This window comes from Emydura macquarii, unplaced genomic scaffold (genome assembly GCF_026122565.2).
Source record: "Emydura macquarii macquarii isolate MOO-44397 ecotype Brisbane River unplaced genomic scaffold, CSIRO-AGI_Emac_v2 contig_3530, whole genome shotgun sequence".
Lineage (NCBI taxonomy): Eukaryota > Metazoa > Chordata > Testudines > Chelidae > Emydura > Emydura macquarii.
Window position 1 is genome coordinate 2,781,759 of NW_027133667.1, and position 27,764 is coordinate 2,809,522.

At 41.5% G+C, this 27,764-nt stretch overlaps 1 protein-coding gene across 1 annotated transcript in view; it reads right to left on the reverse strand.

The window, feature by feature from the left end:
* Positions 1-27,764, reverse strand: part of TBXAS1 (thromboxane A synthase 1) — a 278,530-nt gene that overhangs the window by 184,287 nt on the left and 66,479 nt on the right. Inside the window, exon 3 of the mRNA XM_067536094.1 lies at positions 20,028-20,121. Coding sequence (XP_067392195.1) covers positions 20,028-20,121 — 94 coding nt within the window. The remainder of the gene's footprint in view (positions 1-20,027; positions 20,122-27,764) is intronic.

Consider the following 27,764-nt stretch of genomic DNA (forward strand, 5'->3'; position numbering starts at 1 on the left):
CATGTATAAACAACCATTATATTCATGCCAAAATTCCAACTCACTAACTAGGGGCTGGAGAGAAAAAATGCTGAATTATACTCTGACAGGTCTAATGGATCAGTTACAGTATCCCAATTACCATACTGACATTTGAGCAGGATCAAGAGACCGTTGATAAGCAATGCCACAGAAAGTTGGGAATGTATAGGGAGACTGGAAGAAGACCTCGAAGATACAAGACAACACTGAAGATTAGAGAAGCTACAGGCGACCAGCCAAATTGAAATAAAATTAGGAGATAACATAGTGGCAACGATGATTAGTGAGAGGAGTTTGGGACAAGCTTCAGAGGGGCAAGGAATTGGGCCTAGAATTGAACTGGCTCATACATCAATCACTGCTTTTTGTTTGTTTCTAGACCACCTATTAGGGCCAACTTCTACAAGAATACAGGGGACTATCTTGTAAATCAGTCTGAGCACTTTGTGATCTTTGGCTGAAAGGCACTATGTACCTGCAACATTTGTCTGTCAGAGGGGTTGAGGAGTGAGCTACCCTTTCAGCTGAGTTCATCTGTCCCCACAAGAGGGAGGCTTGGAGTCTTCATTCAATACAAATGCTGCACAGAATATGTTGCATTGGCACAATGCATGTAGTCAAGAGGGACAGCTGCTCCCTTGAATTAATGAGATTACTAGGAAATCAGACCTATTACAGAAAGCAACCACTGCCTAGGACAAAAAGCTGAACCAACTGATCTCTCCAAGCACATAACCTACAGGAATACAAGAGGGGGAACAGCAGCAGATAAGGACAGCTCAGTAAAATCCCCAGTTATTAATGCTATATAATAATTACATACAAAAACTACAGTAAATGAATATTCTTAAAGTTGCAAAGTCAAACACATAAATGTTAGGAAATGCCAGAATTCAAGTAGCCTTTGGAACCTTAATCCAGCCCCCTTGTGGGTGTGCATTATGATACAGTCTTTAATTACATAATCACATGCTATCTTTCCACTGGACTCCTACCTCATTCAGTGCACAGGATGGCTGGTGCTCAGTTAATGAACAGCTATTCATTATCTTGTTTTGTCCTTGTTCAATGTGGCCCCAGGCCTTATTTACTGCACACTATTCCAACCCTGCTCTGAAGGCCAAATTATTAATCTCCTCTGAATTTTTCTATGGTGCTCAACACTATATTAGAGTACTTCACAAACAATTTATTTCTACAACATACCTGTGAGATAACAGGGTCATGTCTCCATTTTACAAAAAAGGAGCTAAGACACGAAGATTAAGCTCAAAAGTTTTCACTACTTTAGGGTGCCCGATCTGGACAACTAGGTCCTGATTTTTTCAGACTACTTAGCATTATACAGCTCTTTATATGTTCATAGCACAGCTCCATTGATCTCAGTTACAGCTGTGAGTGCTCAGCACTTCGGCAAATCAGCTGCAAAGTCTCAAGTCAGGCACCTAGAAAATGAGGAACACACTTAGTGATCACCCGTGAAAAGTTTAGTTAAGAGATTTGCCCTGCATCATATAGGAACTCCATAGTAGTGGCAGGGATACAAACCAATTCTTCCAACTCAGCATTCAACTACCTTAACCATGAGACTGTCTTCTCTCTTCCAGCAATCCCCTGCTTCATTTATTAAACACCTTCCAACTTCTTCAACAAATGAGGTGAGGTCCTATAGACAACAGCGTCTTCTAATGTGACCCTGATTCACCCCCAGAGCAGGTCCATCCTATACACTGAATGAGGTAGGGGTTCTGGGGAAAATATGGAATGTGATCACGGCATTACAGACTACGTCATAATGCATATGCACAAGGAGGTCAAATAAAGGTTGCACAGCCAGCCTTAATTCTGGTATTTCCTCACTTTTGAGTGCTTCACTTTGCAACCTTAATAATGATCTTCTAACGTAGGTTGTGTGAAATTGCCTTCATTTTTTTAAAAGCAAACGGAACAAAATAATTGTATGATATGACATTACTGACACCCATCTGCGGTATCCAGAGGGGTGGAACCTTGAGATCCACTGCACAAACCTTTGTACTTGAACTATCAGAGTAGTGGATAGTGGAGAGCAGTAGTAGGTGGTCATCCCCTACATGGCGAACACTAGAGGGGGTTGAGAAACACACTTTGCCATAGGATTCACAACTATTTGCTGACTGCAGAGGAACGTTGAGACTCAGGAATCTTGGGTTCCATTCCAAGTTCTGGAGGGGAGCATATCTAGAGCGCACAGTTTCCCCTGTGGCTCCAGCCCTGTCTCAGTCTTGCCTCTTCCCCATCCCTGGCTCCTTGCCTGTCCCTCTGTTTAGCCGATTTCAGCTTTCCCCCCATTCCCCATATCTGTCTCCCCTAGGGTGACCAGAAAGCAAATGTGAAAAATTGGGATGGGGTAACAGGCGCCTATATAAGAAAAAGCTGCAAATATCAGGACTGTCCCTATAAAATCAGGACATCTGGACACCCTGAAGTCTCCTCTCCCCCATTCCCTGCCAACTGGTTCCGTGTCCCAGCATGGTGTTTGGACAGCCTCACTGTCGTCACCAACCCCACAGCTCCTTGTCCAATCTCAGGGCTCTAGTCTCCCCCAGCCAACTGGCTCACAGTCCCAGCATCCCTGCCCCAACCAGTCCCAGCCCTTCCACTCCCTGCAGCTCCAGGCTCTTCGCCCACTCAGATATTTTCTCCCCACCTCCCCCTCAAGTTCCCATCTTCCCAGACTCCTTCTCCCTATCTATTTATTTTCCTCTGCTGGTCCGGCTTTCGACCCCTCGGTGATGCTGGCAGACCCAGGTGCCAGCTTATGCCAAGGTCCCCATGTCTCAGCTGAACAGTGACAAACACATAGCTGGAATCAGGCTGGCTCACCTGTGCGTTAGTATCGTTAAAATAGGTATTAGAATTATAAGAACGTGTTTAGACTTTATTGAATGCTTGTGAGTTGCCACCTGCATTAATCTCATTTATAACATCTATATCCCACATTGTAAGGTAATATGTCAGCAGTTGTATTATGAACCTTCATGACTGTAAATCACCAGACAGAAGAAAGACACTAATTAATGTGAGGGGCTGATCTTCAACAGAAGGTGTTATGTCCTTTCTCAAAAGAAGGATCCATTGATACCAGATGAAGTATTGTGGGATGTTGCTATTGGAATTTCCCTACATACCATCAACAAGAGGACAAAGGACTTTTGTTGTTCTGTCCTCCTCCCCATGAAGATGAGTCATAAAAGTGGATTCTTCCCATCAGCTGAGTTTGCAGTTCAGAGGAGGATAAAACCCTGACCAAGAAAGAATTGATTATCTCCATGGTGTTTGGACTCTGGGGGGCAAGGTTTTCTAAGCATAAGCAACAGATCCCCAGCTGCTTAGCTTCGTTTAGACCTAAAGGACTATAGAGTTTGCTGATTACAGAAGCTTCCATTATCTTTTGAAACTTAAAATTGTAATTAATTTGTGTACTTATGTTTACCTTCTTTAACCTTGTAAATAACTCTCATTTCCTTTCTCTAGTTAATAAATCTTCATATAATTTATTATAGGATTAGCTACAAGCATTGTCTTTGATGTGAGATCTAAGGTGCAATTGACCTGGGGTAAGCAACTGGTTCCTTGGGACTGGGAGTATCCTGAATATTGCTGTGATTCTTGGTTTAAGGAACCATCTATCTCAAAGGTAAGCTCGCCTGGAGGGTGAGACAGATTGGAGTAGCAAAGGGAACTGTTTGTGACTCCATGTTCAGGCAGTTATTGTGCCTGAGGAGTTTACACTTGATAATTGGTTGGTGAAATCTAAGTATAGAACTCACAACCAATCTAGGGTTTGTGCTCTGTTTCCTAACAGTCTGGCCTGAAATTGAGACTTACACTCTTGAGTCACTGCAGGGAGTGTTACACTCCTCACAGTTGAATGAGCCAGATTTCTCCTCCACACTTTCTGGGCACCCGTGTGTGTGTGGGAAGGGGGGGGGGGGGGCGGGGACGGGACGACGACGACGACACACGGACGGACACGACACATGACACAGAGGGAGGTCATTTGAGAGCAAAGGAGAGACAGACTTCCTGCTCTCAGTTCTGTGTTTAGCACTACCCCAGCCAACAGCAGCCATCACAGGAAAAGGCTGGCTTTAATCCTATAGCCATGGGCTGGTGGGAGCATGCTATGTTATTCTGTGGGGATGATGCATTCACAGACTAGTCAGACCTATAAGGTGTAGGGGATGCAACATGCTCAGTCGCTCTACGGGGATGGCATATCACTTCAATAAAATTGCAAAAGTTGGCAGCACTGCTGACTTTCTTTTTGATTTTGAACGTTAGCAGTATAAAAGTCTGCACGTATGCATTTCTTACAGTGTGGTAGGCATGGGACATTCCAATGAGGAATTCTGTATCCAGGAGTAGGAGGAAATCAAAATAATATGATCCCATGCCTCGAACTGCTGGATAACTAACAACAACAGGGCCTAAACTACTCAATTGTTATGCAAATTTTCATTCCTAGCTTGAACTGTTGAACAGAGGAAAGGGGGACAACGGAGTTGAGCAGAGAATGGGTCAGAGCCTGACCCCCACTCTGGCAGCGCAAACAAATCATAAAGCTGGCATACCTGGGAAGCTGAGGATCCTGCCAACATAAGGGAATTGGCCATTGGTGTAGTCCTAGCTCTGTCCCACCTGCCCTATAAGCCACAATCCTGCATAACGGGTGCATCGGGGGAGAGGAAGGGGACATGGCTGGAGGCCTGTTTCACTTGTGATCTATTACTAGCAGATACAGTTTAGAGCACTCAGGAGGCTCCTTTAACTTGTGCTTGGGAAGGATGAACTGGGCCCTGGCAACCCAAGAAACGAGAGGAGCACAAAGGTGGCAGGACGGTCACTTTTTACCCCCGACCCTCAGTACGGGTCACAGCTAAAGGGATTGGGCCTTTCATCTTTTAGCTCAAGATCAAAATAAGAAGACTGATCCCTGTGTTATTGCCTTAAGTAACAGCAAATGCAAGTACAAGTCGAAGTGGGGCAGACAGACAAGACAGACACGCCTTGTTAAAATTAGAAAAAATATATCATTTTTTTGTAGTAGACTAAATCACTTAGCATCCCACAGTGGATCAGATCATCCAGAATGCAGGTGTCCTCTGAGATAAGAGAGGTTAGTTCAACAGGACAATGGGTTGTATTCAGAAAGAGACTGCCTTAAAACATTTGTTCTGAAGCACCTTCACCCCCAAATTCCTATCTTTGCAGTTTTCACCTTTCATAACAGACCAACTAGAAATTTATTTTTTGTTAGATGAGAATGTCTCTTCATGCCTTCTACAGAAAGGAGCAGGAGAAATCATTTGTATCTGTCTCTTTTTACAGTAGCGTAGTCAAGGAGAAGAAATAAAACAAACAATTGCTAATCTGTGCTCTTGACCATTTAAAAATGATCCCAAAATAGTCTGCTAAATTGTTTCACCCAGAGCAAAATTAACCATAGATGCATATGCATGTACACAAAAACAGCATCTATTGACGCAGTGCTGTTGGTGACTGCAATCAAGGAAGCAACATTATTACATTACACATTGTGAAAAGATTACAATACTGTGATTATTCTTTGAGATTTCCACAAAGCACAATTATTAAGCTAACATTATCCCAATATTGTTTGTTGCAATGGAGATAATATAATCAATATATTTCCTGGATTGATTTTTTTTTTAACCAAAAAAAATGTTGCTAGCACATTTCACACTATAGCAAGATTTAGACAAATGCATTAACTGATTTTAGTTTATGATCAGCAAAGTCTTGAGGCAATAGATTGCAATCCATCTCAGGCCTATTATTGTATCAAGACACTAAATGTCAAAATCTTTGCTGCAAAAGCAAGTTTTCCTTATTGAAAGTCAAGAGAAATTGTAATCATTCTTCAAAGGAAGACGGGGACAGTCTTTTGAGGATTTGACTCTGTTATTCACATTTTCTGATACTTTAAAAACAAAACAGCAACATAATAACCAGACTGATTGAGGGAGAGGTGATGGGTTAGTAGGTTGTATTTGAACACTTCATGTTTCATGTTTGTTATTCTGGTGGAGATGTTTTGGGTATTCCTGTTTGCAATATACATACACTCCCTGCAACAACAGAAGAGAGTGAAAGGCAGGAAGGTCTTGTGATTAAAGCACTGAGCTGGATCCTCTGTAAAGTGACGGGAGTTCAATTCTCAGTTGTGACACAGATTTTCTGCATCAGCTTATCTGAACTTGTGTCCACTAAAGTCAATGGGAGCTTTGCTATTGATTTCAATAGGTTCAGGATCAGAATCTTAGTGCCTCAGTTTTCCCATCTGTAAAACGGAGATAATATTTCCTTACTCCAACCGTTTGTCCGTCTTGTCTAGTTAGACTGTAAGCTCTTTGGGGCAGAAACTATGATATAGTGCGTTTGTACAATGCCTAGCACAATGGGGCCACAATTTTGGTTAGGCTTTTAGGTGCTACTGTATTAACAAACCACCACCACCACATCAGGTTCAAATTCTGGAAAGGTTGTTTCAGTACTTCCTCCTCCCCAAGAAGACTCCACGCTGTTTACTATGCAAAGTCTCTTGGGAAACTTAGGGTCCTTGTTCATAGAATTTTCCCTTCTACAATATTGTGCTTTGATTGGCTGCTATCCTCCCAATCACAGAGATGGCTGCATTTCATTGACGATGTTTGTATTTGAACCAGAATTTTCAAATGTGGGTACCTGAAGTTAGGCACCTAAATCAGTGGCTTGATTTCAAAGGGTGCTGAAAATCAAGAGCGCCTGTTAACTTCAATGAGATTTGCAGGTCCTGAGTAACTCTGAAAGAAGGTCACAAACTTAGATGCCTAAACTACGAATTTAGCTGTGTAGGGTTAGGCACCAATATTTGAAAATTTTGGCCACCATTTGTAAAGCACTTTATATAAAACTTACTATTAATTCCACCTCTCTCCCCCCCTAAATGCTTTACATTGGGCGGTGCTGTCTCTTTGCTTGAGACAGGCTGGAGCCTGGATTGGCTGGAGGGGCTCCATCAAGAATGATCCCTAAGGTTTAAAAATATTGCCTCTGCAACACATCCAGATCTTTTGACCCAAGGGGTGAGTGACGGAGTTAAGAAGTCAAACTCTCATCCCCAGCACACAGTAGCTGTGTTGCCACTAACCTAGTGAAGGCAGGTGTATTTTGAGTCAACTGCATTCCATCCTTTGAATACTGTGGCCCACCCTTCTCCATCATATTTCAGAATTAACCATTTTTATGAAAAATTACCCGCAAAGATTACATTTGAGAGGAGGGAGTGGTGACACAGTACAGAACCTAAACACATGTGCATGGCAATTTCTGTCTTTGCCAGCATGTTTTGTTTTTTTTTAAAGGTACTCCTGAGGCGGGGGAGATTAGCTACTAATACTCAGTTGAATATACCACAGTTACATGAGCAGTTTTAAATTGTACCGGTTTCCAGTATAAAAAAAAAAAACTTCATTTGTTTGAAGCCACTGACTAGTCACTGCCCACAATAATAAATTATTCTGCAATAACTTGGAAAATCTGCACAAACGAAAACTCATTTAGCTGTGCTCAGTCAGGGAATACCAATTTGAAGAACATGAAAGTTTCTACCCTATTGTCCTACATAATGAATAGACAACGCCATCAATACATTGACTAAGGGCCAGATTCTGCCAACCTTATGCATGCTGAATAGTCTTTCACCCTGAGGCGTCCCCTTGATTTCAATGCATGAGGTGTAAGATACTACGGGGATCAGAGTCTGCCCCAGTGTAAAGGTTTGAGCTAAGCACACTTTTGTAATAAAACTTTGCAACGATATAGCATCTCCTACCCACCGACTGCAAACATGACCTGATGTGGTTTCACAGCACCGTGTGAGGTGGCTCAGCATTACCACCGTCTTACAGAGGGGGAACCTGGGCACTGGGGTATGTTTACATAGCAGAGGAAAAACTCCCGACTGTCCCATACCAGCTGACTCAGGCTCAGCCTCCTGTTTGACAGTCTGCCTCACTGCTGCACCGCCTCCTGGGGCAGAGCAACCAACAGAGCTCAGTCTCACTCTCTTCCCCCCTCCCCTCCTGTGTGAACAATGGGTTGGCTCCTTTCCCCTCCGCTCCCCTCCTGCAGCCACCGGCTGGGGGTGGGGAGAAGAGGTCCCTGGAGCTTGAAGTGTGCCGCGACAGAGTAAAGGTTGGGAACCACTGTCCTAGAGCCCGGGCTCCAGCCCGAGCCCAGAAGTCTACACTGCAATGAAACAACCCCACAGCCCCGTGAGCTCTAGTTGACTGGCACAGGCCAGCCACAGGTTTTTCTTTGCTGTGTAGACATACCTGAGAGATTAGGGACTCCTCTGTGCCACTGCGGGACAGCCCAGTGACACACCGCCCCTGGAGAGACCCGGTCTGAAATTTTACCTCAGGGAAGTAGAATTCCTCACCAAACTCCCCACCATGCAGGGGGAGCATGCTGACTGCTACAACTCCTTGGGCAGCGCAGCTTATACCTGCCGCCACACCCAGCCCACTCTGCAGGTTGCTGCTAAAGGGCAGAGGAGCCATGGCCTTCTCGCCTCTCCCCCTTTGGGGTGCTATGTACTGCATGGGAGAAAGTAGTCCCTGCACTTCCCTGAGCACAGAGACTGCGATGGATCACACAAGAGTGAGCAAAGGTTTTTGTGCACTCACTCCACTGCACACCCACATGGGCTGGGCACAATCTGTCCATTAGCAATTTGCCCCATGGTCACAAGGAAATCTGAAGCAGAAACAGTAATAGAACCTAGACTTGCACCCCTGTGCTGTAATCACAGAACAATCCTTGCAATGACAGTTATGATGCTATGGAGACAGGTCAGTAGGGGCTGAAAGCACTGCAGAGAACAGAGCCAACATCCAGCATAAAGGTTGGCAAGGGACTTTAGTGGTACAGGAATTTAAATAAATAGGGGAAAGAGAAAATTAAAGGGGAAATCCAAAAAGCATATTTTCTATAGAAACCTTGCACCAAACTAACTATATTCTAACTAGAGCGATGTATTCTGTCTCTGTAGGACAGTGTTTCTCAACCTTTTAAGTAGCAAGTACCCCCTAACTTCTGAAGATTTTAATAAGTACCCCAACACTCAATTTTCCATGGGATTTTACATTTACAGATTAATGTGAGCCATATGTTGGAAGAAGGGCTGAGCATACAAGGCCGTGATATGACAGATGTCAGATCTAGTGTGGGTAGGGTTACCACCTTTACACCAGGGGTGCACAACTCAAGTATGTACCTGGGCTAGAGGTGATGTTGGCCAAAGCTAGGGGGCTTTGAGCGGCATGCCAATGCTGGGGAATATAAAGCACCGTGCCAAATTTTTTGCAATAGATTTGAGAGGAGGAAGGGGTGAGAGAGAGACGGGGAGGGAGGGCGAGAGAGAGAGAGAGAGAGACACATACACAGGAAAAGAGGGTAACTGGTAAAATCTGGGGCTGTCATAGAGCAGTGAAATTGACAAGTTTTCTGGGCACCGGGCTTTGAGCCAGGGAGGGGGGCTGCCACCTGGGCAAGTTGCAGGCAGCTGTTGCCTGGCTGCCAGCCTGGGAGGTGGGTGACTGCCACCCAATCCGAACTGGGGCAGAGGAGCCTTTCGCACCGGCTGGGACTCAGGGATGTGGGCAAGCGGCTGCTGCCCATCTTCAAGCTGGGGCGCGGGAGGCTGTCCCTTGGCTCGGAGCTGGGGCAAAGGTGGCTGCCACCCAGCTACAAGCCCAGCTCACGAGACACAGGAGGCTGCCACCGGTCTCCCATCTGGGAGCTGGGACCTGGCGGGAAGTGGGCGGCTGCCGTGCACCTTCCCCAAAAGCCAGTGGCTGCCGCCTGCCTCCCAGCTGGGAGCTATGACTGGGAGGGAAGGCAAGGCTGCCACCTGACTTCCCCAGAAGCCGGGGCCTGCCACATGCCTCCCCTTCACTCTGTTTTTCCCCAGGTACCCCCTGCCTGTGTCTAACGTACCCACAGGGGTACGCGTACCACAGGTTGAGAAACTATACTGTAGGAAACGAAAGATCTCAGTGTTTTCTTCTTTTGCCTTAGGGAGCCATTTATGGGGCCATTATAATTCATGGTTTGGTCTTCTCATGGTACATCCTCTGTTCAGGAAATGAAATAGCATTAGAGAATGAGATATTGCATTTATGAGGCCTCCTAGATGGCTCTGTAGGGCATTAAAAATAAGGATGTAAAAATGTAAACACAAATATAAATACAAGATACTGTGTACCCCCTAATTCTATGTGTCATGAAATCTGCAAGGCTCTTTATTAAAATGGTGGCCTCTAACATAAGGTCACTTACTGGGAAACAGGCTACCGTTAATTTCATCCTGAACAATTTTCCCCTTCTTTTTGATAGGAAGAGTCCTTTCCAATGTACTTTTGCTATAATGCACATCAAGTCTAAGAATGTCTGCAAATCTCAGAAACAACTGAAAGTCAGCCTGGTCACCCTTTGTTGCTTTGTCTTTAATGTGTCTGTATTCTGATATATTTTCTGACCTTATCAGGTGTATTCATCCTTTTCCAAGTGGTAACCTTGTGAACACCAACAGATGAATCATCAGCTTATTGGTCATTTCCCATTATGTCCGGTTCACTCAGGTGCCTTGTTAAGCACCAAGGGGTCCTTTGGCAGGTCACAACCTGTCCTGGCCTTAATTCAATGAAGCAGCGCTCCTTTCCTCGCAAGCAATGTATATTGGATAATAGTAAATGTGCCCTGAATCCATCAAAACATTGGGATTCCCTCTAATCTTGTATTCTGCCTGCTTTCCTCCCTCCCCATGAACACTTCCTCCCAGTCCCCATCTTCTGGGAAGACCTTTTCCCCTTTCTTTCTTTTTAATCTTCCCTTCCCCAGTCCTACAAAGCCTGTTAGAGAAGATTTGGATTTCTCAGTTACTCATTGCCACCATCAGGCTCCTCACACCATTGAGCCCAGATCTCAGGTATACAAGGATCCTGCCCTCATCTTATCTAAGAAACGTTTTCACCTTTGGCTATTCCACAAATTCACTAAGAAAAACCCGATATCATGTGCAACAAGGAGAGCTGATCAAAAAAGAGGAAAGTTGATTCTGAGAAAAAAAAATCAAATTGTTTCCATTTTTCAGGATTTGATATGGAACAATTTTTAGAAGTGTTTTGTGGAATATTATTTTTTTTTATTTCTAATGTTCATTTATCCCCTTTTTTCTGTTTCACCTCCCCACCCTCTTTTTGTCACAGACTGCAATAAAATGAATAATTTCCTGTCGTATTTATTTGTTTTGTTTCCTTCCTCCTTTTTCCACTCTAAATTTTCAAAATTACTTCATCTTGGAAAGTTGCACATTGGCAAAGTTTCAGTGTTTCGTTTTTTCTTTAGGACTCCTGTAACTTTTCCAAAGTTGAGGAAACAGCGAAAAGTTGCAGAGTGGAAAAAGGAAAAATGGAATAAAACAAAAGCAAAAAGTGTGAGGGGAAAATCCTAGCTGACAACATTAATTCTATTGCATTCAGTAATGAAAAAAGAAGAAATAAAAATCAGAAGTTAAAATAATTGGTTTTCAGAAACCAAACCAAAATGAAAATTTCAGTTGCAATAATTTTTTTGTTTTGTTTTGATTTTGTTTAGATATTTCCCATTAAAAAATCGACAAATTGCTTAAAAGGGGCATTTTTCAAGAAGAAATTTGCTTTTGATTAAACCCCACTTTTAGCTGAAAATTTTCAAATCAGCTCTATTAAAATGAGATTTTTACCCACACAGCACTCGGAATGACAGTTTTTTGCCTAAGGATTTTGAGAAAAAATTTTTTATTATTATTTTCATACAAACTAGACAAGTCAGTCCTCTCTTATTCTTCTGTGTTTGTCTACTTAAGTTTCACTTTTGCTGCAAAAAGTATAAATAAAAAAAGTGTGTGTCCTAGGACATGTCTTTCCATACACACAGGTGCAATGGCTGCTTTACTCCTATGCAATTTATGCAACCACATGGGGCCCTACACCACATCACATGCCCAGAGTACTATTCTTAATACCTCATTTGTTGTCGCATCTGACTCAGAGGGCCGTGGCAAAGATTAAACTCCCCACCTGCATTACCCAGCTGCTCACCTTGTGGAATGCTACACTTTGTCTCCATTTCCTGGTTCATTTGGGTGAGTCACGGGACCAAGCGGCCTCACAAACAGGTGTGCCTGTGCTGGCTATTAAGACCTGAGGTGTGTTGCAGGTAGGCTGAAGGCAGATGAGACTGGAATGTCAAGGATATGAGGGTATGTGGTTGGAGAGGGAGCTGTATAGGGCCCTCCACTTGCTAGCTGAGAGACAGCTAACCTATCCACAGCAGCACTTTACTGCTTTTCATCATCACTCACTCTCCAATCCTTCAAGGCCAAGCTGACGACAGTAGCCCAGCCTTTTATTTTAAGAAATGCTGTAAACATTGTTGATGGAGCTAGGGTTAAGTAGTACTGCTAACAAAACCCTAATGAAAATAAATTGTTACGTATTTTACCATAGGCTTAAGAGCATATGGCTAAATGCATTTAGACACTGCTAATGAAGTTAAGACTCAGCTAAGTTTGCTGACTCCTGGATAATGCCTGTTAACAACTGTTCTATAATTCCAGCACTATAACTGATACCTGGCCATTATTATATGTAGCTGTTGTCATTTGGATGGGGAGTTCTATGCATTCTAATTAAGGGAGAAAACAGTGTCTGGACTCACCTTTAACTTCTAACCTTAAAGCTGGAGTGAACTAATGTAACTTCTTTGATGTCCATGGATATGCACCTATTTAATATAGCAGTGATTCTTTTATGTTCTGTTTTAATTTCAGAATCCAAGAGACATTTATTGGCCAATAGCCATTCTCCCCAGGCAAGTATCTTACCAACATGAATACAGCATATATTTAACAGATTACCATTTTTCTATTCAGATGATTTCTCCCCTCTTAAATGTTTGTGCACAAGGCGTTAGATAGATAGCTTCAGATTCTGAAGTCTTTTATTCATGACATTATTATGTCATTCTTCAAATGAGACATAGGGTGAAGGTGCTGATCCCTGGAGCAGAGGAGTTGTTAACCCTGGAGTTCAGGCTAAAATGTAATTTGGGTGGTTACATTTTGCCTACCTGTAGCCCCCTAAAATTACAGTTGGATATACTGCACTTACTGACAGACTGTTGTTTAGAATTGCTGTAAATAGCTGCTGCATTTCACCCCAAAGATAGCTGCATTTCAGGGGTACTTGAAGTAATTCCTATGTACAGGATAGCCTTTGTGATTCTTTGGGATGAAAGCAGCTACGTAAATGTAAGATATTCTTAGAAAAGATATAACACAGGACAATCTCCCATACATCACTGCCCCAGTAATGGATCTCAACCACAGGATGGAGGGACCATCAATACAGATCAATCTCCAAATCTATGAAATCTTTTGCCTCTTTGATGAAACTGCCAACAACAGAGCCAGTTGTGATGGTGTGTGATGCATACCTCTTTTCGATGGAGATAATCACTTCACATAAGCCACCAAACAGCTGTTGAATAGAACTGGTCTTTGTCCACTTCTGATACAGACTGGATTGGAACTGATAAAATATTATTTATTGCTATTATTATTACTAATGTAATACTCTTCACTTGTATATCACCTTACATCAGAGGATCATAGCATGTTTTACGAGCACAAAATGGGAGACCTTGGTTCTATTCATGTTCTGCTATTGGCCTAATGGGTGATCTTGCGCAAGTCTCCTCACCTCTCTGAGCCTCAGTTTCCTCATCTGTAACATGAGGATAATGATGCTGACTCTTCCGTTAAAAAGTGTTTTGAGATCTACAAAGAGCTAGGTCTTATTATTATTATTAGGGAATTCTCACCACTCCCATCAGGCAAGTAAGTTTTAATATATTATATCAATTTTACAGATGGGTAAACCAAGGCACAGAGCTGGTAAGCCTATGATTCTCAAAGCCACCAAGTTTTCCCGGAAACTGAAAATCGCAGCCTAGGTGACTTGACCCAAGTCACAGAGTAAGTCAATGGAAAAAACTGGAAGTTGAGAGTTCCTATTCTCATTCACCAGTGCTACCACATAACAAGATGCTTCCTTTCATTGTAGAGGTAAAATCCTCCATAGCTTATTGGCAATCCCCTGAGGCACCACTCCCCACAGCATTTAATAAGGTAGGTGTCTGTAGTTACACAACACAGGGAACATAAGACAACTTGGCTTTTAAACTCAGGTTAGCTGTTTGAATTCAACTCCAGGCTGTCCTATAGGTTTAACTTGAGCTGTTAACATGAGTTCAAAGCCAAGTTTCCTTGTCTTCACTGCAATTTTGACCTGAGTTAGCTGATGCATGTTCGCTTACAGGAATTAAGGTAAGCTAAAAGGTACCCCTTTTTTGTTTTTTGCAGGGTAGACAAACCTAGAGTGTCTGATAAGATGACAGGGGTTGGGCCAGGCAGTAAAATGGCAAACAAACAATCGGGATTTTCTAAGATTCTGGAAGGGATGGCAGAGACCCATCTCCTTCCTTGGAGAGGAAAGCCTGTTACTTGGAGAAGCAAGAAAGTTTGTAATAACACCACCACCAACCAACTTCAAAACTTGGATCTCCAGCAGTGCCTCATGAGCTAATCCGTGACCACGTCCCTTCCACTCTCACAATATATTCATATGTGAGCTGGTCCTATTTGCTTAGTGCTTTGTATGTTTGTGACAGTCTGTATCCCTATGCCCACCCTTTTTACAAAACTATAATGGATTTCGTACAAAGTATGCCTTGTTAGGTATCATTTGAAATTCATAAAGTGCTGATCATTATTGTCCTGGTAAAATATGTGTGGCAATACTTTTAAAGTTATAAGATTATACTATATGATATTACTAAGACATGTTCTAAATCCGGGGAAATAGCCACAAACCAGTTCCTCAGAGACAAAAGGCTAACCAATGCCTCAGCCAGGTGTCCAGGGAGGCATCATCAAGTGTAAATCAAAATAAAGCAGGTTTGTGTGCCTAAGGGGAGAGAATGTATATACAGATATATGAACATACATACCATGAATCAAGAGGCCCAGGATCAGTAAATACAGTACTCTGAGCAGTGGCTAGGGTTGTATCTGTAATGCATACATGGTATTTCATTCAGTATAAACATATGAACAGGCCTCCAATGCAAGAAGAATTTTCTCACTGCATTAGAGACGACTCAAACCACCCAGTAACATTTTTTACAGGATATAGCATCAGCCCACAATACGTGTCCATGACCAAATGGGGGAGATAATGAGAGATCTGTTCATTATGCCAGGGCCTTGTTTTCCAGTTCCCATTTAAATATCAATCAAGTGGCAAACAAACACTGCCCATTCAATTCCTCTCCTCTTGTTTATCTCTGCAAAACAACAGAAAACCATATGCAGGCTTTTACTGTCAGTGCCAGCTATACAGTATTACTCTCGAACTTAACACAGGCCAATAGACTAGTTGTGAGCCCCTTTCCCCCTTCCCATTCTCCTCACCATTTGTCTCTCTTAAACCTTGCTTTGGTTTACATGCTGTGTCATTAAATTTCAAAACAGTCAATGCTGCAGCTTCTGTTTCCAAACACTGATGTGCTGCTTTCTAGTTAAAAAATTAGACAGGGGTTAATTTCATTAAGGCAAGGGCCCTGCATTTTGTTTGTTTGTTTGACTTGCATATCGAAGAATGCTTTTGGCAGACATATAGTGGGAAAATCACATTTGATCTCGTTTCTCCCCCCACCCTTCACTCCATAAAACAACTCAGCCCAGCCCAGTTCAACACTGAAGGAGACAAAGCATCCATACAGTGCGCATTTTCCATTCAGCAGAAGTGGGCTGCTCAGGGGAAGCCCAGGAACTACAAGTAGGCCAAGCAGGAATAAACAGAGCAAACAAAGAGCATCTTGTCCATACTGAGAGGGGCTAAAAGAGTGATGTCCTTCATTAAAATGCAAGGCAGGGAGGCAGCACACAACCAGTCACAAGCATCACTGAAGCTCTGAATGAGTAATGGGGAGAAACTAACATATAAGCATGCCAATATATGGACCCAAAGCAGCTGACCCAACAGTCTATAAGATGCAACTGGTTAGAAAAATCCCGCACACCAATAAAAAAACCAAACAAACCCCAAGACCATGGCATTTTCTCAGTTCAGCAGAGATCAACAGCAAGTTGAATAGTACACAGGGTCCACAGGTAAAGTACCTGATTACTAAACCCATTAAAATGTCAGAGATAATGACATTTTAAAACAGCATAATTGCTTTCTTAGGAAAGGGTGAGGGGCAGGGGGAAGGGATACAGAACTGCAAGAGCAACAGGTCAAGTGTTCTCTGTGGTTCCTTGGGGGAAGGGCCGTGTTGTATATGTTTGGTTTTCAGCTTATTTGTCACATCATAAAATCATTAGCTTGTGAATTAAGAGGTGATTTTTGTTCAGTTTTTAAATAGCCTGAGGCTCTAAAGCCCTGTTTTGTGTGTGCGCGCGCTGTGTATACCTTGTGTATCCTGTTATGCTTCGGGGGGGGGGGGGAAAGGAGGTGAGGGGGGACCATTGGTTTTCCCACAGATTTGTAAGAAAATGCAAGATCATTTGAGGCAGGGGGGAACACTCAAGTGTTTCTGGTGAAATTGCATTTCTGTCTGTTGCACATCTCCTGCTCAGTTACTGGGAAAATTAAACACAATGTTTTTACAGCATAATCACTTTTACTCTTGCAGTAGATATTACCCACTGCAAATGGTTCTAATGTAATCAAAGTATTTTTAATCTAATATCTTGGACTCTGAGATAATTTCCCAGCTGCAGAATTGCAATAATTTCATATCTTCTTTTCTTTAGCGGATTAACTTGGATACTTTTTAATTTCAGGGTGTGACTCTCGCTCTTTCTCCTGTTCTTAAAAGAGAAGTGGAACCTTATGAGTAATGGAACAACTTACTGTTTCAAGTCAGCTCTTGCTTTTTTTATTCATTTCTCCTTACCCCCACCCCTATCCACTCTTTTATTTCCACCACCCTTGCCACTCACCATCTTTCAACTCTCAAAAGACACTTCACAGAAGCGAGCCTTATTTTAGTCAACAGTCAAGAATTTCACAAACACTACATTTACTTTTTTTTAAACAAACAATAAATGTTCTTCAATAAACTGTTTGCTTTCATAAACAAAACAGATATAGAAAAACATGTTTGAATTTTGTAACAGAAATTTGATTTGTAGGTTTATAATAAAAAAAAAAAGCACTTTGGGCAAAACCCTATTCACATTAGTAGTCCCCACCCCTCAATTCAAGGTAATCTGATAAAGGGAGGTATGGCCTGATACTCCTCTCACTTATAGGATGTAATAAAACTGGCATTAAGTCCTTTAACTTTACTAGAGCTACACCTGGTTTACATGGTATATGTGAGAGGAGAATCAGGTCCATAGATTTTATTTAGCTAGACAATAAACATAGGTATTATCAGTTCTTACAATTTTATTGCTAGTCTTGTGATATTTGGTGTTCTTCTGAAAATCCCAGCTCCTGGATTTATGAGATTATGGGAGAATTTCAGCTTTCAGTTAAAAGTTTCTAGCTTTCATGGCTGCAGAGAAAAACTTGAAAATGTGACCTGAGTGCATACAAAACCCGGAAACCAAATAGAAAAACCTTAAAAATTATTTTTAAAAAAAAATCACCTGATCATTTTAAGCCACTTATGACTTGGGGGCGAGGTAGCTGACATGATTTTGAACACTGGGCGTTGGCAATGCTGATTATAGAGAGAAGGATTTGCCCTTTTGAAGAGGCTTGGAAGAAAGACTCTTTATGATATCACTTATCGAACGCAGTAATGTGCGTGTACATATGTAAGTGCAAAAAGTTTTTACTGTTCTATACCTGATGACAGGATGTCCAAGCATTTTACAACTTCTTGCATCTGAGCTGTCCTTAGAAACTAACCCAGCCACCAAACTGCTTCCTCACAGCCAGGTCCATAAAATCCATCCTCATTCCCAATAAGCTGACATATTGCCACTGGTTATCTCCTCCTGGGATATAAGGAGATGTCCTCTTTTGAGTTCAGTACAGTACATGTCTACATGAAAATGTTACCATTAGAAAACAGCCTGCAGCACAAACATGGTCTTCCTGTTACCAGTGTGTTGCTATGGGCACTATTTCTGAGAAAGCAATCAAAAGAACAGAACAGGAAAATACAGAAGAACATATCAGGGGAGAAAAACACTCCTACTGACAGTGATAGAACTGATCATTCCCACCCATAGTAGGACAGAGAATGGGATTTTCAAAAGAACCTAAATGTTTTAAGACTGCAAATCCATGGGATTTGTGCTCTTAAGAATTCTGGGTGGGATTTTCAATTGTGCTTAAGTGTCCTATTTCTAAGTACTTATGCATGAACATAAAGCTGTAATTGCACATCAGTTTTTAATTATTTTATTTTAAAAACAACCCTGTAATATAGCATGTGGTTTCTCTTTATTATATTGTTTTAAGTTAATTTAGTGCATATAAAAGAAACCAGTTTCACAGCTATGGTGAATGAAGCTGTCTAAGTGCAAGCACAGGTAATGGCAGCAAAAACTTCCCCACACTACCCTCATTGATGTCTCAACCCTGTATCGAAAACAACTCCCTCTAGGGGCAAGAGGGTGACTCAGTTTCTCTGTCAGTCAGTTGCTGAAAAAGTGCCAGCAAAGGGCCCAATTGTGCTTTGTCATCAAAGAGACACGAGATTAGTTACTTTCAGTCTTCAGGCTGGATTAAAACCAGAGTGCTGAAGCTGAACAACTGTGTATCTCATTACTACCTTCCAGTACTTGTTAAGCTGATTCAGCCTTTAAAATTCTCTCCTGTTTGAAACTGGGTGCACATGTGAAAATGACATTTAAATTGGTTTCACCATAGAACTGAATTTGGATTTACATTAATACTCCAGGAATCTTAAAATGCCTTACCAAATAACGAATCAGATTCAGAGAGAGTACAACCACTTTGACAGTAAAAGGAACAGGCATTATATTCTTATTAAACATCTCTCAGACAATCTTGGACACTAAAGCATTTTTTTTTTTTGAGTGGGGGGAGGAGGAGGGAAATATGGCCTGAACAATGGAATTATTCCCAATTCCTTTCACAAAATGCTTTGGGATCTTGAAAACCAACATAGAAAGCCAGTGATGTGGAGGGGAGAGACTTTAACACTCCATTCCTGAAAAATGACAGTGCTCCACTGTAAACTCAGATTGAGAGATTGAGTCCTTGGGAGCTTCAATCAAACCATAAAACAAAAGTTTCTCTCAATGAAACAGTTCTTTTGTTATACATGAGAAAAAAACAAGGCTAAACAAAACTCTGCCCCTACCCCACCCTCAAAATATGACCTTAACACTGGGGGCAGGGAGCAGTATTATTTAATGGCATCTAACTTCATTTACTTGATTGCCTACTCCCAAAGTTACATGCTTTGAAATAAATATGTACACTCAGCAAAAGAGGGCTGTATAAACTGAAACAGCTCAGAACAAACCAGTCATAGCTAGTTAATATAATCTGTCCTATTCACATAACCAGGCTTGCTCCACCAAGGGCATGAACTTTCCTGGAAAAGCTCAAGTAATTAGCTTCAGAAGCTTACACCCTTTCATTCCCTCTTATTTATTTTGTTCTTACATCAGTGCCTCATATGGGTGGCTGCTTGCTATCTTCCTTCTGGTCATAAAGGTGAGTTGTGTTTGTTATTTCCACAGGAAGATGCTCGAAGAGCAGTGATCAGTAGCTACAAGATCATTCTCTCCCCGCACCCCCATCTCCCCTGCTCTTTTAAACCATTTTTGGATAGATAGCAACCAAAACCCTTCTTACCTGGCGAAAGAACAACAGGTTTCCGATGAAAGGCAAAGGTGGAGGATGCCTGATGCCCACTCTCTCAAGCCTGGAGAACGCAGAAGTGGAGTACCTGGGAAAAGGTTAAATAGGCCAGAAGTTAATTTTCCACCCAGTCATCAAGTGGCTTTCCAGAGGAATTAGATCAAATAGAGTTCCTGGGGTAAGAGTAGGAGGAGATGTTTTCTGCAATCAGTCAAATGGCACAGCCGACATTGCTCTGCAGCTCCATTTATTAGGCACACTTGCAAAAGCTAGTGGACTGATGTCCAAAGGGGGGAGGAGAGGCAAGTAGAGAAAAAAGATTCCTCTCAACCTAGCATATCTAGGCCTGGAAACTTTTGGGGCACCTGATTTTGCTCTCAGATACACCGGTGTAAAGCAGAAGTAACTCCTGTGAAGTCAATGAAGCTACGCTGCCCTAACCGCCGTAAGTGAGATTAGAACAGGCGTTTTCTTTTTGACTGGTGGCACTGGGGAAAGGAGCAAGAGGGAGTGGTCAATTCCCTTCCCCACCACTACCCATCTAGAGCACTGGGGCAAGAATTCAAGTTGGAATTAGCCGTGCTGGAGATAAGATACTGTCAGTATCTCAGGGTGACATAGCTACTGAGCCAAATGTGCTGATTAACTAATTTGCCAGATGCTAGTCAGCAATTTAAAACAAGATAAAATAGGAAAACCAATGGGTGCCCCTGCAGTCCAATGCTGTTGTTGCACATTGTCAAAGACAACACTTGAAACCTTTACACCAAAATCAATTTTAAAAAAGCGGTGCTTTTTGGTAGTGATATCTGCCATGGGTGAGCATGAACAATTGTAGTTAGCTAGATGCCCAATAAAGCTTTAACCCAACAGTGTAACACCACAATGACCTGATCCAAAGCACACTGAAGTCAACAGAACAACTCTCACTAATTCCAATGAGTTTTGATCCCAAACGTCCAGCTCTCAGTTCAACGATCCTCCGTGGAAGAGTCAGCTAGTCACGCAACCTTCACATACTCCACTTTAAAGGCCCTAGGTGATATATAGACACACTGTTCTTAACTAAAGGACAGAAGTTCATGCTTCCCCTTCCCAAAAAAAGGGATAAAGGAAATAGTAGGACTCTAAAATGACTTGTCAGAGGAAGTCATCCTTTGTGTCATATATTGATGTTTTTTTTTCCCAGCGTCAAAGAATTCTGGATGCTGAAACATTCCATAACTAGAAATGGGAACCGTGAGTTGGGTACCCCAGAACCAGCAAAACAAAATGAAAGTAAAGTATCTAGTTCGTGGTATTTTGCACTTTTTGTTCCCCCAAACCATTCCTTGTAATACACTAGCTTCTGCTGATTTTCTGCTGTGAAGATATTTAAAAAGAAATTATTATTACAGAGTACATGTTTGATCATTTTTAGATAGCAACATTTTTTAGACGACAAGACAAATCTGTGGGAACACTAATTCTGAATAGAATTAAACTATCTTTGGTTCATGCAAGAGCACAATTTCAATGTGACAGGGAAATGTGGAAAAAGAAAAGAAAGGCTATTTAACTGTGTTAAAAATTAAGAGTTTTTTATGCCAATTGCCAATATTCTTGTAGGAAAAGTTTTTTTTAACTTGAAAATATAATATATAAACTGTTTGCTTCCCAGGCCCCATCATTCCCCCCAAAAAGAGAAAAACTGTTTGTTTTTTTAAAAATATTTCCCTAAGCTGTGTTTTTCATTTTGGGAAATTTGTTGTGACACATCTTCAGTGTATAAAGTAAAGGGGGAAAAACTTACTTGCTTTTTTAAAATTAGTGAATTTATCAATATTTTATTATTGATCTTTTTTACTTGAAAATATAAATAGAATGATAATTAAAACACATTACATGTCACAATGTATCAGATTTTGGAACTGTTAGCTATCCAGTCCAAAATTACAGTGCATTTTCTCTCATGCTACCAAGACCACAGATCTTCCTGTATTGCAAAAATAAAATAAAATAAACGAAGGAGATGATGGGATCAACTAATTAACACAAACAGTGTTCAAAGTTTAGCACTGATTCTCATGAGAGCACAGGAAAGAAAATATATTGCAAGTGTGGAGACCATTCACCCCTTCGTTAGCATCTCATCATCGTCAGCCTCAGAATGTTCTGGCATCTCCACATAACGGCCTTTTTTTGTCTGATGCAGTTGTCTTCTGATGCTCTTTGTTCAAGTTACATTTGAAGTAGATTTTCAGAAGGTATAAAAACATGATTTACAACGAGATGGTAAGCAAAGCACTAACATAGCCACATGGAGCGCTGGAATATGATGACTCAGAAGGCAGGGCCAATGGGAAACAAAAAATATTGCCATGCTCACACACACACTCAGACACCCTACAATTTAAGGGTACTTCTGCACTTCAGTTGCTTTTCCTCAGTTTTGCAGGGAAAAAAAATCTGTATGTGATTGTTGTTTTCAAACAATCTGGGAAATTACATAGTAGAAAAGCTATTTTAAAACGACATTAGGGTTGGAAAGCCAGGCACTGGAAAGCTAGGCAATCTCAGAATTAAGACTGCCAGTGCAACCTTAGTTCTGCCTACTTCTGTGCATGCATTAGGATATAGTCTTTAATTAAACAAAGCAGAATTTCCATCATGTACAGCCATATGGATCTTCTACACAATGGTCACCAGCAGTGTGAGAACGGGAGACTTTACCACATGAGCTAAGAAGTAACAGGTAGTGGTAGTAGGTGCTACAGAGCATCAGTAGTAGTTGAGCCACAAATCTTCTTTGTGGATCAGCTACTAAAAGGGAATGTGATACACTTTGCCAGCGATTTACAAGGGTCTTTGTGAGACATATCAGGAATCAGGATCCCTGGGTTCTGTTGCTGGCTCTGGGAGGGAAGTGTTGTTAGTGGTTAGAGCAAGGGTTAAAGGATACCCAAGCACATAGATTTGTTACATTCATTCTGAGAGGCAGCATGGCTAAGTGGATGAGTTATAGGTCCAGCATATTAACAATAGGAATTCTATTCCCTGCTTGGCATGAGGGCACCTTGTCACCCTCTGTTACCTTATCTATAAACAGAGGTATAGGGGACACTTGCCTGCATTCTAGGTAGGGACATGCTGCATGGATGCTGAAGTGGATAGCAATATAAACAGCATACAGAAGAACAGATGAGTCCGGAAAGGCTAGCCTTTAATAGACTTGCTGTACAATGCTAAGAGACCATTCTTTACATATAGGGTACCTCTACACAGCAAGCAGCAATGAGACTCAGAGCTCAGGTCAACAGACTCTGGCTAGCAGGGCTCAAATTACAGTGCTAAAATTGCTGTGTAGATATCACAGCTTGGGCAGGAGCTCAGACTCTGAAGCTTAGAGCCCGAGGCCTGCGTTTTGGAGCAGGTGGCCATGTTACCCTGAATGCTCTGCTATGGATACCAGGCTGTGCAATAAAGCCTTGCTGTAGATGCTTTGTAGTCCCTGCTATGGAGGCCCTGAGTGGGGAAAAATATGGAAACACCACCAATGTCTTTCAAAATCAGTTTGATCTAATCTGAGACTACAATTACTAAACTGCCTCTCTCATAATTGTATGGTTATGAAATGGTGTAACTACAGGGCAAAGTTAAGGTTGTTTGGATGCCTTAACTGTACATTTCCATACTTTATCATGTCTGATTTTTTTTAAGTGTATCCTGAACCCTGAATTTTTTGTGGGTCGTAATTTGCCCCAAATCAAGCATCCAACATCTCTGTAATGTATTTTACTCTAAAATGATGGATATGTATTCTCAACTTTAACTCCATTTTCACATAGTTTTTTTGTTTTGGAATAAGCTGTAGTGTCTGGGGCACCAGAGTAGCTGCTACACATGCATCCATCATCAGGAAATGCTATTCTATTACATGAACATAGAACAGGAACGAAGGAATATTCAGTGTACTCGGAATTTTACATTATCATCTTTGACTCGGGCAGTGTCCCAAGCGTTCCAATGTCAGAGTAAAACAAGGATTCTTAGATTTCTTTAAGACAGACAAAAGACTCTTTCTTGGGGGGGAAGGAATGGAGGGAGAGAGAGAAAAAACCTGTGATGGTAGAAATACAGACAAAGAGGTGGGGGGGGGGGAAAGCACATTCACAGTCAAGGGCAAAACATACCAAACATACGCCAATATTTGCACATGCAGTGTTATCAGCTTGAATAACTATTTTAAAATACAGTATTAAATTTTTGACAAAATGACAGACATCAGAAGGAACCAGAGAGGCAAGAATAATTACAAGATCAATAAACAACCCAATAATTCCTAGAAGACATTCAAATGACTTTTCAGAGCAAGAAGCCACCGTTGGGTATTGAACACAAATCTTAAAAGATAGTTAGCATGCAAAGTGAATTCTTGTAGGTTGGTAATGCTGATTTAAGCTGTCTGAAACCTGAGCTTCCCTCCACAGATCAGAGTGCAAAAGAACAATAGGGAGAACAAAAGAAGCATACACAGCAAAGACAGAGAGAAAATAAATAATAATAATTAATAATAAGTATGATAATTCTCCTGGCCTTTAAGATAATACATTAATAAACAGCAGTGGCAATGCCCCATCAACCCCCCACTAAGTGGTACTAACAGAACAACACATATTCTATCACTTAGTGTAATCAGTTTACATCTGAAGAGACCAGTCAAGAGTCAATATTAAATCATCATGGCTTCTAATATACTACTGAAATCATCCCACATTTCTCTGCCTTTCTGTGTCTGAGCGCTTTCAAAGATGGAATGCATATTTAACAACATCTGAGAGCTATAAATAGGAATGTTTAGAGCGAAAAATTGTGGTACACTTTTTAATTCCACTGAAATTTGGAACTAGAAGAGACTTTTTTTGAAGGCGGAGTGGGAAAACAGAAAACAATTTGCTGAAATAGAGTTTATCCCTGGTAAAGAGACAAGTGTTATGCATGTCTCCCATTTTATTTTACACACACACACTCTCTCTCTCTCTCTCTTTCTAACAGAGGCATCACTAGCAATTCCAAAGTTAAGAGCTTTTGCACGTAAAGCAGGGATTCAAACTCTTTGTTTTAGCTGAAAAATAAGGTGTTTGCTCCCCAAAATTATAGCACTTACTCTATGAATACAGAATGAATTGCCTGAGAATGTACGTGTAAATCTGTTAATATATTTAGGAATTAAAATGGGTTCTTTATGAAATTTAGCACCTTGTGTCAGACTTCGGAGGGGAGGGTGTCTAATAATTCAGTACAAGAGCAAGAGACGACTCAGACTTCCCATATAGCTTACTCACTGAAATCTTATTTATAGACTACATTTGAATATTTCTTTTTAGAATTAATGATTATTTTACACACCCAGTTATTCTTCATAACTGAAGACATCTACTTCAGCAAAGACTGAAGGATACAATGTTCTGCAACAGAGAACTCCACACAGAACTATCTTCTTTTAAAATGGCTGCCCTCTCCCGTTATTTCCAACGAGACAGAAGCCACGCTTGCCCTCCGTTGGTGGGCATTTGAGAAAGGGTCTCATTTTTCTCAGTGAGGCTGAGACTCTGTCGCCACACATCAGAGGGCCAACATTTTCCTTAAAGGCCATTGTGGTTTCAGACCATGGAGAACTGTTCCATTTTAAAAGGGGGGCAGTTCTTCGTAACAAATAAAACATGACAAAAAGTGACCATTAACCCTAAAACTACTAGTCAAAAGTTAAGCCAGGAGGAAAAGGGAACTAGGGGTATGCGTGTGTGTGCACAAGGGAATGTTGAAGGTGCAGGAGGGAGAATTAGGGGTGTGTGAATGCAGAGAGGAAGAGGTAATGTAGAGAGGTGCAAGAAGCTGGGGAATTTGGAGGACAGGAGTGGGGTGGAAACTGTGATATACACTAAGGCTATGTCTACACTACAGCTTATGTCGGCAGAACTTATATTGCTCATGGGTGTGAATAAACCACTCCCTGAGCGACATAAGCTTCACCGACGTAAGTGCCAGTGTGGACAGCACTATGTCAACAGGAGAGCTTCTCCCACCAACACAGTTACCGCCGTTTGCAGAGGTGGTTTTATTATGCTGATGGGAGAGCTCTCTCCCATCGGCGTAGTGTCTTCACCAGATGTGCTGCAGCGGCGGTGCAGCTGCGTCACTGCAGCGCTGTACATATAGACATGCCCTGACTGTTTTGCTTCGCTCGGACAAAAAAGGTAGCTGTAAACCCAGTTTAACTGGCCTGTATGCGCTGGCCACTGAGTTGTTCCAGAAGAGAGTAAAGCAGCAAAGCATACCAGTGAGTTTGGCCATAAAACTCTGCCATGTAGTATAACAACATGAGGGACGGAAAAAAGTTTTTAAAATGTATTATGTCTTTAAAAATAAGTTAAATCTAGTCTGGGTCCACACATACTAAAATAACCATACAGTTAGGATTAAGGCATCGCCTGGTGCCATTGCAGGAGAGAGTTAAAGTTTCTGATAAAAGAGAGACTTTATAAAGCATAATGAGAAATGGTCAGTAATCCCCAAAATATATATATTCTAAATGTGCCTTTTGCACAATATTTCACCGAGTTTTTTTATTATACAGGAAGTTTTAAAAGTCAACGAACGGGCAGACTTAGAAGGTTTTTTGGATGCCCTAACTCTGCATTTGCAAATCTGAACAAGCACAAATTTCCTTTAAATTCAACTTTTTCTGTGACTGCATGGGATTATAAACACTTGATTTTGGAATAATTACAGAATCCCTTTATTGTATCTATATTCTAATATGTACTCTCAACCTTAACTCCATTTGAACATAGGTTTGTGTAGGAATAGGACAGCAGACCCACACACACACAATCAGAATCTGCCAGTTTTAGGACAAAGTATTTTCCAGGTACAAAATTTACGTGACAATAGTGTTCCTATTCCAGATGAATTACCTAGTGTTTTAATGATATAGGGGGCAGGAAGGGCAAATTATATATTCAGTATCACATTTGTACTTCAAATATCTGTCAGCAATCATTTTTTAATCCACACTGTTCTGGTCTACTGAACAATTCTCGTAATGCATGTTGTCATGAAGGAGCTGGCTGGTTCAAGGATAAGTCAGTCTGCAGGTTTGTCTTAATTTTTTTTTTTTTTTTTTAATATCATCACTGATGAGTTGCATCCAACTAAAAAAAATCCAACAACACTTGCACAGATAATCAACAGTTGTTATGCTCCAAGAGGAGTCTCACGGAAGACAGCAGGCCGTATGGCAGACCCATTCCAATATTTTATCACTATTCTCGGAGGGCGGGTACCCAGAGTACAGCCTCTTCCAACTGGGCTATGACTTTTTCTAAACAAATGCTAAAATTCATGTCTGTGATAAATCTACAGCTTTAGTAACGGGCTTTCATGCCTTTCACCAGTGTCAGCTCAACGGGCAAATGTGATCCAGTCTGAAGCAACCAAAAGCCATTGCCATCTCGTGACTGTTTGTCCCGTGGCTCATTTTTGTGAAATAAGTTGGTGACCTCAGTCCAATTCCTAGGGAACAGGTGCCCTTAGAATTCCTAAAAGTCATGTGAGCAGATGAGACAATAGAAATGAGGCACAAAGAGCTCAAGTGACTTGCTCAAGGCCCTACAGGAAGTCTGTGTCAGAGCTAAGAACTGCACTAGGCTTTCTGGAGTCTCAGTCTAGTGCCTTAAACACAAGACACAC